Genomic DNA, 14,571 nt, shown 5'->3' on the forward strand with positions numbered 1-14,571 from the left:
TTCTTCTTTTCCTTTCCTTTCCTTTCCTTTCCTTTCCTTTCCTTTCCTTTCCTTTCCTTTCCTTTCCTTTCCTTTCCTTTCCTTTCCTTTCCTTCCTTTTCCTTTCTTTTTTTTTTTTTTAAGATACTATATAAAATATCACATGAAAGGTGTCTTTAGGATTGACTAATGCACCAAGTAGAGCAAACATGCTTTTAAAAGAAAAAAAAAAGATCAATTCTTAGCTAGTAGATCTTGCTTTGACACTTCTCTTATATTCTTAGAAAAGGGAGGAAGGAAGAAGGAAGGAAGGAAAGGAAAGAAGGAAGGAAGAGAGGGAGGGAGGGAAGGAGGGAGGGAGAGAAGGAAGGAGGGAGGAAGGAAGGAAGAATAAGTGTTTAGGTTTTAACTCAAAGCTTTCACGGGCAGCGCTCCTACCCAGCTGCATCTGCCTGTCACGGTGCTAGAGGGAGAGGTGACCTCTTCATGGGGTAGTATTGAATGGGTCTCCTGGCAGTTTGGAAGCTAGACCCTGTGAAAGGAGCAGCAACTGAGAAACGCACAGCAAGGAACTGAAGCATAAGGACACCTAGAGCCAGCGCCTGGCCATGTGCCCCTGCCACTCCCTGGCCACAGTGAAGCAATGGGGGTGGACAGAGCTTTTCAGCACAGAGCCCCATAGGCTCATATTCCTGTGCGCGCTTCTTGTGAGTTGGGAAAGAAACCTAGATGATCCAAAGTTTTTCTTGCAAAACAGTGTCCCTCACAACTTGATTGCCCCATGATGATGTGTGTTTTGTTTTTTTCTCCTTTTGGGTGTTTTTTTCTCCTTTTCGATGGTGTGGCAGGCATTATGCAAACAAACCTCCCACTCTCTTTCTCTAACCGCTCTCCAACTCCCCCCGTGACTCAAAGGAGGAGATCTGATAGCTGGAGTGACGTTTCAACCTGCCCGTGGCTACTCCACCTTTTGGTAGGCGCTTAAGTCTTGCCAGGAAAAAAACCACACACACACACACACACACACACACACACACACACACACACAGGAAAGAGGGCAGGCTCTAGATGAAGTCATCCCTGGTGACACCTTCTCACAGGACTTCAGGGAAAATGCTGGGCAACTGGGCAGCGTTCCTGCCTGTCACGGTGCTGGAGTGAGAGGTGACTCTTTATTTTTAGCAGGGGGCTGTCATAATAGTCCACTCCTCGGCTTCATTCAAGGCGGGAGGCAGTCGCTCTGGAAGTTTGTAAACACCAACTTTCTCAGTAGAGGAGGAACACTTTTCTCCAGAAAGGGAAGAATTCCCCTGCTGGGGTTTCCCTCTTCTCAGAGCCTGTGCTGTGGACAAGATAGCATTCTCTGGCTGTCAGATCCAGGCAAGCAGGGGCAGCTCAGGTTCTAATTCTCAAAGGGCAGAAATGCCTGCAGGCGGCGGCTGTGGACCAGGCACAAGGTAAGGAGGACATTTTATTTCCCTGGAGTCCATTGCATTTGTTCGTCTTAAAAAGTATTCTAACAAGTTTAAATATGTTTAAGTGAAAAAAATTATAATCCTAGGAAATGTTCTTTGGCAAGATTAGCAATTTGAGCTTAAGGAATATATGCAAAGGAGTGTTTATTTTTCCTCGAATAAGGAAACAGTGTCCTGGAAGTTTTAAGCCACATTTTCCCCACATACAGTTGGAATCTACTTGAAAATTTTGATGTTTCCTTTTAAGTTTTTAAGGTGATGGTGGTAGATGTCTGAGTTTCTCGGATTTTGCTAGGTTTTTTTCATTTTAAAGATTTGACAAGACAGTTCTGGGAGTTGAATATTATGCCAACTTATCAACGTTTATATTTAAATACTTCGTAAGCTGTACGGTTTGAAAGCATGATGAGCATGTGGTGCATGCTTGCCGGTGCTTCCAGCGCTCTCTCAGTGCTGAGAAGCAGGTACCAGGAGGCCAATGATGCAGGGAGTCAGCACATACTGGCCCGAGCATCGCTATAGCCAGCCAGACATTACAGAAGTCACCTACATGTCCCCACTAGATTTCCAACTGAGGTAACCAAAATTTGGATATGAAGAAGTAGAAAGAAAATTATGAAACAAAGAAAGGGATTATGGTTCATCTTAGGGCCAAAGGAACTGTACTCTCTAGGAACAAGAGCCCCTCACACTATTTCTGTAAACCATGGTCCTGTGGCCACTGTGGCCCCTGTGGCCCCTGTGGCATGGTTTCTGTGGGGGTGATGTAGCTGATTGTGATAGATTCCTTAAAAGCTCTCTCTCTGTGTAGTTCTCTAGTATTTATCGTCCACAAATTCTGTTAAATGACAAGAAACAGATTACTGTTATATTGAGTAACTTTTTATATAAAATGACACTAAGCCGAGCACCTTCCTATGTCCTTTGTAACTGCTTGGCACAGTTGACGGATTAATTAACTACCTTTGAGAACATTTTTAGAGACATTTCAGTGTTTGCATTGGTCGCTAGGTTGGTCCCCGGGTGTCACACATTTCCTTTCCCAGACATCCGAACATTCCTGAAAGCAAGGCTTTCTCTTTTCTGTAACACCTGCTCCCCGAGTAGAGTTTTGGACAACCAGACATTTTAAACAAGTGGAACGCACTGATAAACCATTCCTCAGCGGGGGCCCGGGCATCTGTCACATGCAGCAGCATTATCAAAATTAAATTAAATAGTAACTAGTTGTTGATAAGGAATATCTCGAACTGTGGTGATATGAACTGAGCAAACTTTAGCTTCTTCTCTGAAAATTTCACTAATTAAAAAAAGTAAATGGATCAAAAGAAGCCCATGTGCTCACACTCATAAATATGTACATGATAATTCCTGTTATCTCCCAGGACTGTCACATGCAACTGAGAACCTCTCTCAGTCCTCTGAGGTAGCAGGCTCCTGTCCCTTGTTTTTTTATTCTGATGAGGTAACTTTCAGTCTCCAGCACTTGGTGGTTTTATTCTTCGCCTTTTCCCCCAGCCTTGTGTTTTCCTTTTTGTAGAAATGGTGGAAGATTGGAACTAGGCGAGAAATAAAATATTTATAGTTGGGGGAACATTTTCCTCTTGCTAAATTTGAGATTATGTGCCTCTGGCTAGGTCCGTTGGTGCTGTGTCTAAACAAGAAATAACTATTATAAGTCACGGATCTGCTGACAAGTGCGTTCTCTGAACTTCATCGCAGCAGTTCCTAACTGAACCTCACATCAAGGCTGATTATGTTACTTGCCTCTCATTTTGGAATTCGATGTCCTCGATTGCTCTGTAACTGTCAGGGAGCTAAATAAGAGTTTGTCTTTGATAAAAAAAACAAAACTCACAAAACAGCTATGCTCACGTGACAGAGATGCCTATCACATACCAAGGATGTGGGCCTTAGGCAGCTCAGGCACCCTCTGCCAGGTAACCTACTGTCCGGTGGCTCCAGGTACCATTCACCTGATGCAGGCAGACGCTGTCCCCTTAAGCAGGTAGGATGCACTGTTAATAAGAGCACTGGAAGAATGACTGCCAGTTTCAAGGTCAAGAGCTCAGGGAGGAAGAGCAAAAACGAAGGAAAAATCAAGCAAACAAACAAACCCCATTTATAGCAGGCTGGGAGGGTAGATAGATACCTAAGCAAGAAGTGCTGGATGCCAAAGAAGGGGAGAAACCAGGAAAGTAGACGAGCTCAGGGTATATAGGAAAGCTTCGGTAGCCTGAGGCCTGGTAGTTCCTTATCTGACCTCCTTTGGAGCAGCAGCCAGGCTGGCCCTGTGAGGTACCCTGATTAGATGGGCGAAGTGGGTGTGAGTGAATCAGTCATCCCCGATCCCAGATGACATGGAAGGAGATGGGACCCGTCTGAACATGACACTCACTCAGTGCTTTTACTGAGCCTTGTGGTGAAGGTACTTTAACTGGGTAACTGTGTTCACAGGGTTAGTTGGTCATGCAGTAATGCGGTGGAGATTTATTAAGCCCTGACGCTCATCTGGTTGCCGTGTTGGGCTCTGCTTTGTGAGTTCCGACCCTGCTGTCCTGGAGCAAGCTGTCTGCGTGGAGAGATGCACAGGGTGGCACAGTCGGCCAGCGAGAGCGAGCGGGTCACAGGGCTGAGGAAATAGTTTCAAGTGGTAACATGAGAATGCTTAGCCTATGTGCTGAAGCTCATGTGAATTCACAGGGAAAACGTGACCGTTCTGGACTCCTGGGCAAGGGCAAGTCTGTTGGAAAAGGCCCGAGACTCTAGAGTTGTGAATTCAGTTTGTGTTTCCAGATCTTTCTGTTGTTCTCTTCTCCCGAGTGGTGAGGTTGTTATGTCACTTCTCTGACATGCTTGCAGCCACACGTCTTGGGTTTCAGGGTCTTCTGTCCCTTCTCCAGATTTTGGTAGACGTGCTTGTCTGTAATGTGTGAGCTTGGGGTTGTGACCCACATCTAAACATGAAACCCACTTACATTTACGCATTTATTTACATTTAATTTTACATCCTAAAGTTTAGTTTCCTAGACTGTTTTTAGTGTGCTTACGTTGTGTCTGTGACTTGCATTGTGACCATGAAATTGGAGATGGGAGCTTTCACGTGTGGGATCACTAGCCCTCAGAAAGTTCTAAGTTTTGGAGCACTCCAGACTTGGCGGTTTTCAGATTACGGTTGTATACCCTGGATTTGTTTCTGGGTTGAAAGGTTGTTGCATTTAGGAAAACCAAGGCTCTTTTAATGGGCAAATTAGTATGAGAATGCTATTAGCAATTACATTGAATGGAAGGTTACACAAAATTGATTTAAATGTCCTCCTGAGTTTCCATTGTTCTAACGGTTCAGACTGGCAGGATTTGAGGTACAATTTTATGTTTCTCATCAGGCTTATCCATTGAGAATGCATTTCTTTCATATCTAAGACCCAATATGGAAAGTTGACCAAGTGCCTCAAACCCAGCGTTGTGTGCTCTGCCCTTTGGTGGAAGTGGACTCCTGCAAGCAAACATATTTTGGTATCCTTGAGTGTCTTGCATCCACCTTTCATTTGGAAATCAGTGCAGACGGGAGTAAAGGACACTCATGTAAAGAGAAGGGGTTCTGAGCTCCCTGCCGATAAATGGAAGGGCCATGGGAAGAACCCCTTTTGGCCTGGGTAGCAGTGGTACTACTGGGAGATGTTCAACAGTCACACTCTGGGGGAGGGAGCCCCCCATCCTTTAGCATTTGCTGATTCTTGTGGTGTAAATGCTCACACTCTCGCCTGGCTACTGAAAAGTAACAGTAGACAATTCTCACAGTGGCTCTTGTGAGCCTAGCTTCAGTATACAAATGACTGTAGGCCAAGGCCAGAGTCAGCCGTTGGTTTTAAAAAGGCGACATCTTCTCTATGTATCCTGAAGCCACCACAGATGTTAATGAAGTTTGGTTGAAGGAATTAATCATTTATCTCTCTCCATTCTTTCCCACAACCATGGAAAATATTTATCACTCTTGAAATCCTACTTTGACCCAGCTGGGCTAATATTTGAACCTGATTAAGAACATGCGGAACAATACAATCTGTCCTTACTGCAGGAGAGTTTGTTTTTCGGGTGATACCTTATCCACCACTGACTGGGCAACCTGCTTCCCAAGCCCTGCAGGGCCTCAATAGATTCCTGACATCCCCGCCCCTGGTGAAGCTGATCTGTGTTCTACAAGTATAGGGTGATGAGTTCTTTGCTGCTGTCACTAAAATATGATGGCAGCCTCTAGTTTACAACACCAAAGGGCCACAGGGTGTGTGTGGCAGGCTGTGGGCAGACCTGTCCCTGCGAACTGACAGAGCAAAGTCCTAACTGAGTGGGCTTGCCCCCCTTTTGACACTTTATGGCCAGTTGGCATCAAAAGACATTTCAGGTCCTCACTTCTTTATAATGTGTTTATCCGGGTCATGCAGATCATGTGGGGGGCATGGATCTTGAGGGACAGTCTTTACCATCTGGATTCTTTGAAAAGAAGTCTTCCTACTGAAGATGTTTCACCAAAGGATTCTTTAGCTATTTAGGGAGATAATCCTGTTATTGCAGAAAATAAAGAGTAAGGCAGAAAAGATCAGCTCTGGTCCCAGTAACCTAGAAACACGGCAGCTATACTATGGTTTGATGAATGTTCTTGACAGAGTTATGTTAAGCATATGGTATGCATACATACAGATACATGTACACATGCATGTATATTTCTATATCGGTTTTCATCTGTAAGTACTTTCTAATGATATCCAAACAATTTGAAGATGTTTTAAAAAGCCCACCAGAATATCCCATCCACTGGAGTTGCCCTCATCTACCAACCATTATTGAAATTAATTGTGCCGTTGATGAATTGGGGCATGTGCTGTGTTTTTTTTTCTAAATAGGGACTGAGATTGAATGGTTGGAAGTAGGAGCTGCCATTTCCTTAAGGGCTGGGCCCCAAAACACAAGCAATGTCATTCTCAGAACCTCACGTTAGTTGTGTGGTTCAAGAGTCCCAATTGGAGGGGAGGGGAGGGGAGGGGGACAAGCATTCTGCCCTTTACTAAGAAGGTCTCAAAGTGTTTGTCAGCCATTTCAGTTTCCTCTGTTGGGAGTTCTATGCTTAGATCTGTGCCCGATTTTAAATGGGGTTATTAGGGCTTTTGGTGCCAAGTTTCTTGAGTTCTTTATATATTTTATATATTAGTCCTCTTTGAATATGAAGCTGATGAAAAGGTTTCTCTTTTTTTCCCCATTCTGCTGGTGGCTGCTTTTTAACACTGTCCTTTGCCTCACAGGTTTTCAGCTTCATGAGGTTCTACTTATTTATTAGTTGTTGATCTTGATGCCTGTCCCAGTGGTATGAAGGGCCCATTGTTAAGTTCTCAGAAGCAGTCAAGAATGTTAGTGATACATTACATCTTTAAGCAACACTAAATAGGTCACGTCTGAGTCCAGACTCAATCCCTGTGACCTGATCCTTGGGCACACCCCAGTGGTAGACAGAGCAAGAGAATACACACCTCCCTAGATGGTGGCTCAGTTGTGTGGGAGGGGTGCAGAGTCACCTGATCTCCAGATTTCCCAAACAGCTCTGGAAAGGGTTCCTGGTGGGGGGGGGGAGTCTATTCTGGATGGTTGATTTGTCCTCCCTGTTTTGGATGGGATGGCAGGTGACGTGGTTAGCTTGTTGACCCTTTCTAGGATTGGAGTCATGTTTGTGTTAAGTGTTGTTGCAGGCTTCATTGAGTGAAAAAGTATAGTTATCTCTCAGTATCTACAAGGGAGGACCTCCAAGGCCCCTCACCTTCATTACTGTGAGCTGAAGTCTGTTCTGTACAAAGTCAGGTCAGGCATATCCTTCTCCCCTGAATATAGTCAGTCTGAATTCAGTGTGTTCTTGGAGATGGATCTTGTGGGCCTGAAGGACTAATGGTACTTGTGCATTCTCAAGGGGAATCCAGGATGTCTATAAGTACTTTCTAATTGCATCCAAACAATCTATCTTATGAGGCCATGAGTACCCACAGAGGTTCAGGGTCAGAACATGCACATTCCTCTTATACATTGGTGTGGTTTCATCTTATTGGCACTGTGGACTTTCTCATTCCTATTTCTAGATCAAGAGGTTTAAAGGTTTTCACGAGTGAATAAACGTACAACCATCTCTTCCTATCTACAAATATTGGTTCTAGCTTTCCCCAAAGATACCAAACTTCTCTCCGGAACATCACATGTCCCTTCTAACAGTAAGAAGGATGCTGGAATACACCTCTGAACGTTCTTCTTCACAGCATCACCACTGTCCTTCCCTTTCAGTCCTTCAGCCCCAGGCTCTCAGGGGTCATCCTCCATCCGTGAGTTCATGGTTATGTCCCAAGGCACTAAGCTGCAAGAGCCTGAGTGGCGCTCATACTCCAGGCATCTTCCCCTGTTTTGGTATGCGTGTGCTGGGTGACAGGAAGCCAGTTTGTGTGCTACACAAATACGAATTTTGTGTCTAGGAGTCTCATATGGGGTGTGCACAAATTGAACACACAGACAGAGAACGTTAAATGTTTAGTCACCTGATATTTGAACTTAAGACTGGAGGATGAAAGGGCTGCTTTCTGTTCTAAAGACCAGTTAAGGGTCTGGGATTCAAATACAGTGCCCCAATTTCTCGTTTTTCATGTTTTAAAAAGTAGAGAGTTAACATCCGGGGAGGAGAGGTTATTTTGAAAATTGGTATTTCTTTTAGCCACCAAACTTCTCTTTCAACTGAAATCCAGATGTTTTAGTTTCTCTGTGTTTGGATGGCCCTGCAGCCTAAATTCTCTCTATATAACAAGAGCCAGTCCGAGAAAAGATTCAGAGGAAGAATTACCGAGTCTTTAAACACTGCATATGGTTCCCCCCCCCCCTTCAGCAATTATTTGTGACACCACGAGAAAATAGAAGAGAAAAAAAAAATAAAAATGACTTCATGAGGGAATATTGTCCTGGGGCTCTTTGATCTAGATGGGAATGATGTCATCTAGGGGCTCGTGTGGCAGGAGGAATCTGAGCGAGACCCTAACACACGCATCTCCAGTTCACTTTGTTTCACAGCCTCGCACTCGCTCCTCCGTCCTCCCTCTAGCCTTTCCGTGCTCCACTTTTGTCTTCAGTGACCTCCCTTCCCAGACAGCTGCTGCCTCAGGATCCCAGACTGAGAAAGGCAAGGGGCAAGCAAACCCTGGATGTAGCAATCCCTGTCGTACATCTAGGTCACAAAGTGTTCTGATGCTGCAATTGGGAAACCAGAGGGCAGGAATGTCCCAGCTGTCTCTGGAGACACACATAAGGGACACGGTGACTAGGAAGGCAGTTCTACGTGGCTTTGCTTCTCGTGGATCAATTAGCCCTCTCCTTAGGGATACAGATGAGATGACCTTAAAAGGAGGCTCCGAGAATCATCCAGATCAAGCCTCTCTTCTCCTTCAACCTTATTTGTGTCGAGTTGGCATGCTCTGTGCGTAATCTTCGCTCCCTGGGTAAACACCAGCCAGGGCTATTAAGGATTTGGCACCGTGGCCTGTAGTAGTGTCTCAGAGAGGCATCACCGGATTGCAGCAGATTCTTTGCCCAGGGAGGGAGGGAGGGAGGGCTGCAGTTGTGCCTAATATGGAAAGAGGTGATGGAGAGAAGCAAAGCCCAGAATGTTCCTTCTGCCTGACAACAGTGAGTCGAGAAGGTTTTCTGCATGCTCGTCCTCAGCGTGCAAGCGTTTTCAGGGGCGGAGCCTGGTGCTCCCAGCGCTGGGTACACTCCCACACACAATGGTGTTAATGAGATCATCTGACAGTAATTACTGTGATGGTGATGGTAATGGTGATGATGGTGCCCCTTGCTAGCTGTGTAAACAACAGAGGCAACCACATGTGAAGATTCCTGACTCAGACCGTGACATTTTCCTCTGAGCTAGTTGAACTAAGGGTTTTGGTTTGAAAACAAACCCATCTTTCCATGGTGCATCTTAAAATTACGTCATAAGACACATAGACTCCACTCTTAGGTAAGGAGAGGGGATTAAAAATGTACTTAAGTTCTTAGAAAAGGCAGGTGTCGCCTGCACTGAGGCGGCTGCACGAGGATTGGATTCTACATCGTACGTTCAGTAGTTCTGGGGCAGCCGGACCACTTACCAGTGGAGGATGCGGTTCCCTCTGTAGCCGGGTAAACGGAACAGATTCTACGCAGCCCTACTGCTTTCCTTCTGAGATAGTGGGAAACCTGCTTCTAGGAACCTACCTGTGTGTGCTAAGAATGGCTCCGAGATGTGTATTTCTTTGTAAAATGAACACACATTCGGAGAAACTACAGACATAGAAATAATAGATTTGCTTTCCAGCTTGTCTCAGACACAACAAACATTGGCTCTGACAAGTAAGGGAAAGAACTGCTATTTCCTTTGTCGCAAGAGAGGGGAAACACAGGATAGGGAGCTGTTGTGTCCTGAGTTCCCCGGGGTTTGATGGCGCATTGCTTCTTTTCCCTGTGCCACACCCCCTTTTTAAAAAAAATTATCATTTTTTTTTTTAAAATCATTCCATTTGTTAACATTTCAAATGATATCCCACTTCCCGGTCACCCCACTGTGCCAACTCTTAATGATCTGGAAGAGGTGTGTGTGGCTCTGATAAGGATCATGAAGTCTGGAAAGCATGCTGTGACTCGTTAACATAGCCAGCCACGCGTGGGAAGCAAGGGTACATGTTTGCCCCGGAGCAAGATCGAGAGGGATGACGATTAATCGATGCCTTCCTCCGCCTCTCTCAACTTTGGGAGACCTGGGAACATTCCAGTGACTGTGATGGCGCCCTCACCTTCACAGCCCCTCGTTAGTTATGGGGGGTTCCAGCGTTTTAGACCTTGGCAGTTGGTATGCAGGCAAAGCCGAAGCTTGGGTGCCTCCTTGCTAAAGCAGGGATAAACCTCTAGGACAGGGCTGCTTTGCATGGGACACAATAGTTTGTGTGTGTGTGTGTGTGTGTGTGTGTATTTTACTTACCGTGCACTGCGGGAGAGTTTGCTTATTTGTTTACTTACTTTTTTTTTTTTTTCACTTATTCACTTTACATCCTGCTCACTGCCCCCCCTCCAGTTTACTCCCTCCCACAGTCGTTCTTTCCATCTCCCTCTTCTCCTCTAAGCCTGGGGGGGAGCCCTCCTGGGTATCCCCCTTCCCTGCAACATCAAATCTGTGAGGCTAGGCACATCCTCTCCCATTGAGGCCAGACAAGGCAGCCCAGCTAGAAGAACCTATCCCATGGACAGACACCAGTTTTTGGGACAGCTCCCACTTGAGTTTTTAGGACCCACATAAAGACCAAGCTGCACATCTGCTACATACATGTGGGGAAGCCTAGGTCCAGCCCATATATATTCTTTGGTTGGTGGTTCAGTCTCTGAGAGCCCCAAGGGTCCACGTTAGTTGACTCTGTTAGTCTTCCTATGGTGTTCCTATCCCCTTTGTGGCCCACAATCCTTCCTATTCTTGCATAAGAGTCCCCAAGCTCCACCTACTGTTTGGCTGTGGGTCTCTGCATCTGTCTGAGTCAGCGGCTGTGTGGAGCCTCTCAGAGGACAGCCATGCTAGACCCTTGTCTGCAAGCATAACAGAGTCATTGATAGTGTCAGGGATTGGTGTTTGCCCTTGGGATGGGTCTGAAGTTGGGTCAATTATTAGTTGGCCATTCCCTCAGTCTCTGCTCCATCCCCCATCCCCTACCTCTGCATTTCTTGTAGACAGGATAAATTTTGGGTCAAAAGTTTTGTCGGTTGGTCGGTGTCCCTGTGGCTCCACTGGGGTTCCTGCCTGGCTACAGAAGGTGGCCTCTTCAGGTTCCATATCCCCAGTGTAGTGCATCACAGCTGACTTGTGATAAACATTCTTTTATCTGGAAGGGAGAAGGCTTGGGAAGCAGCAAGGGATGGGTTCTGATCTGGGCGCTGCTTTTCTTCACTGTGTTTGCTTGTCTTCCGGAAAACGGGGTGTTTTCCTCAGTCAGTCAGATGTTGTGGGGGACAAAAAAAAATAGAAGCAGAGTGCTAATGTAGTTTTTAGTACAGTCTCAATAACTAGGAAGGTCGCCCTAGTAGTAGGTATCTTCCTGGTTCCTGGTTTGGTTGCTGGGTTCATCAGTGTATGTCACTACATTCAAGTCATGTTTCTGAAGCACCTGAGCTAGGAGACCATTGTGGTTCATGGGACAAATCTATCGTGTTGCCTATTTTTATAAGTCATGTTTTATTGGGTTGCTATTATGTTCTTTCATTTAAATATATCCAGAGAAGATGTGGATGTTTACTTTCCAGCCCTTTACAGAAAATGTTTGCCCGCCACTGCTCTAATATAGAACTGCTCTCACCATTAGAGGTGTGCAGCGTCTAAATTAGCGGTATTTATTATCTGCACGGCTCTTTGTGTCCATCGTTTCTGTGCTGCTAACTGTGAGGCTTAAGTATAAGTTATAAAAACTGCTGAAAGAAGAGATTCAAAAGAGCGTGGTTGTGGTACATTCTGCCTGTTCTTCCCGAATAACCAACTTCCCTTTCTTCCTTTGGCAGTAGAATCCTGGTTTGAACTGGAACATGGTCACTAACAGGTGAACTCTTTCTTAGACTGTCTTACAGTTTTATGACCATGTTCTAGCTGGAAGAGGGTGAATGAAAGCTGTATATCCAATGTGTAATAGGTACATGACTTCTTACAGTTTTATGACCATGTTCTAGCTGGAAGAGGGTGAATGAAAGCTGCGTATCCAATGTATAATAGGTACATGACGCTAGAGAGAAAGGGGACTGTTTTCTTTGTATTCTTTCTTCTTTATGGTGATGATGTAAACGAGTTAACTGTAAAGCTAAAGCAAAGTCTTAGACATTCGGAGGAAGTGTCATTGGAGAAAAACTGAGCAAAGATACAGGAAGGGTCCGGGATTCTAACAGCATGGGCATGCCCATATCAACCCTGGACCTTTAGGCTTAGCTGTCACATAGAGAAATGGCCTTCTTTCTTGCTTAGTGTCTATTACTCTGACATTTGATATAGTAGGCAAACACATCTTACCATGCATAGTTGGCTATTTCTATGAGAATGAAGTTGAAGGCATTTGAGAGAGTTGGCAAGAGTAGGTTGCTATGAAGTTGGATGTGGAGGGAGGTGAATTTGGTAGGAGTGTGTGTATGTGGAGGCATGAATATTATCAAAATATATTGTATGAAACTCAGAATTAGTCACCATTAAAGAACATTATTTAAAAAGTATAGATAAAAATAATCACAAAGGGTAGAGAGATAAATATTTTAAAAGTCCCAATATTAATTATGTTATTAAGTTTTTACTCATCTATAAAAAAGTGAAGTTAGGAATTAAAAACAGAATTGAGAAATTATTACATAAATATACGTTTACGTAAGAACCTAAGTATTTGTTCCTAGCTCTATGTTGGTTCGTGACTAAGTCCCCGGGACTTACCCTTAAGCTCCCCACTTTAAGGACTGAATTGGATACCTTCATGGTTGTACTGCTTGGATTTTTAGTTGTCAGTCAGCCCCCAAGTTAAACCATGAGCCTGTAAGTCCATACCATATTCTGATGAACATGATTTAGAATTGATACATAACCTAGTCCATATTGAATAAGAGTTGCTGCATAATACTGGAAAAAAAAAAAGCTTACAAGTGACCACTGTTGGTAATATCATAGCCTAGGAGATGATAGTCTTTAGAACCCTATAATGAAAATCTGAGACTGATTTAATTGCTCACGGTGGTTAAGGCCTACCATTAGTTGTAATCAGTGCTTTGCTATATTTTCTCTTTATATTTTCACTACAGTTTCTGGGATCTCCAGCACCGTGTTTGTTATAGTAAACTCCATGGTCTTTGCCTTAATCATACGCAGGGATTTTTGATCTGTATTTCGCTGACTTTGTCAAACGAGGAAAAAGGGCTGGGGAAGATGGCAGTGTGCAGGTGGTCCTCAGACTGAGCCTGCTGGCTCTATGGAAGGCAGGGCCTCAGGGCCTCAGGGCAGCTGTCCCTGCCCATAGTTCCCTAAGGGCCTGGAAATCAGCTGAGACACCAGAGCAGACCATCATGAATGAAAGATGTGAAATAATTCATGGTTTTAACTTCTCTCCATGATAGGACCACAGGCATTGCTAGAACCTACTGTAACATTTTACATTTTAATATCCTTATAACACCAGGAAGTCAAATAGTCTTGATGTTTTTCCAGGCTAGCAGGAGGTCTGTTGTCTGGGAACCATGGGGCCTTAGAGCTGACATGATGACAGCACTTGAAGGGTCACTAATAGCTGCTGCCCCAGATGCACCTGCCCATCTGAATCACAGGGAAGTTTCAAGCAGTGCTCTTAGCACTGCATACTTAATACAAAGTTCTAAGTCCATTCTACATAAGACCGTAAATATGCATTTCATAGAAATATAGGACTTGAAGCATTCAGTTTCTTCTGACTTCAGACTTCCGAAGGTTTAGAAGTACCTAACCCAGGACCCACTGATATTTCAGAGGGGACCATGATTCTGAAAGTCAGTCAATGTCTATTTATGTTCAGCTTCTTATTTACAAGAAGCCAATTCTTCATGGGGACTCTTAAACAGTGGGATCTGTGCTGTTGACCTACCTGTCCCCATCTCTCACAGCCTTGCTTAAAAGGACACTCATTTCTCTCACTCTTATGATACAAGGGAGTTGACTAATGACAACATTCAGAGAAGTGTTTCATTCTTCCACTAGGCATCCCTTTGTATCTTAAAAGTATCATAGGGGAAACTGAGGTAAAAAGTTGGATGAATACAGAGATGTATTTAATCTTTGCCTGGGCTGTCTTCTGGCTCTGACAGATAGAGGGATTCCCTCCAAACCTGTTGGGATTGAACAGTTTCACTTGTATAGTCCAGGACCCTAAGCCTCGATAATGGTGCTGCCCACAGTAGGCAGATCCTCTCCCATCAGTTAATGGAGTCCAGGTAATTCCTCACAGGCATTCTTGGAAGCTGTTCTCCCAGGCTGGCTCTCAGCTGTGTCCTGTTGATAATTAAAACTAACCATCACAGCATCACAAAGCAT

The 14,571-nt window shown here is 44.6% G+C and overlaps 1 protein-coding gene across 2 annotated transcripts in view; it reads left to right on the plus strand.

The window, feature by feature from the left end:
• Retreg1 (reticulophagy regulator 1) overlaps window positions 1–14,571 on the plus strand; it is a 133,656-nt gene that overhangs the window by 100,497 nt on the left and 18,588 nt on the right. Inside the window, exon 1 of one of the 2 annotated variants that reach the window (XM_021208423.2) lies at window positions 891–1,436. The exons of the other annotated variant lie outside the window; for it this stretch is intronic. Within the exon in view, the coding sequence (XP_021064082.1) occupies window positions 1,402–1,436 (35 nt within the window). The 5' untranslated portion in view covers window positions 891–1,401. Of the gene's footprint in view, window positions 1–890; window positions 1,437–14,571 lie in introns of those variants that run through there. 2 annotated transcript variants of the gene reach the window in all.

This window comes from Mus pahari, chromosome 11 (assembly GCF_900095145.1).
Source record: "Mus pahari chromosome 11, PAHARI_EIJ_v1.1, whole genome shotgun sequence".
NCBI lineage: Eukaryota > Metazoa > Chordata > Mammalia > Rodentia > Muridae > Mus > Mus pahari.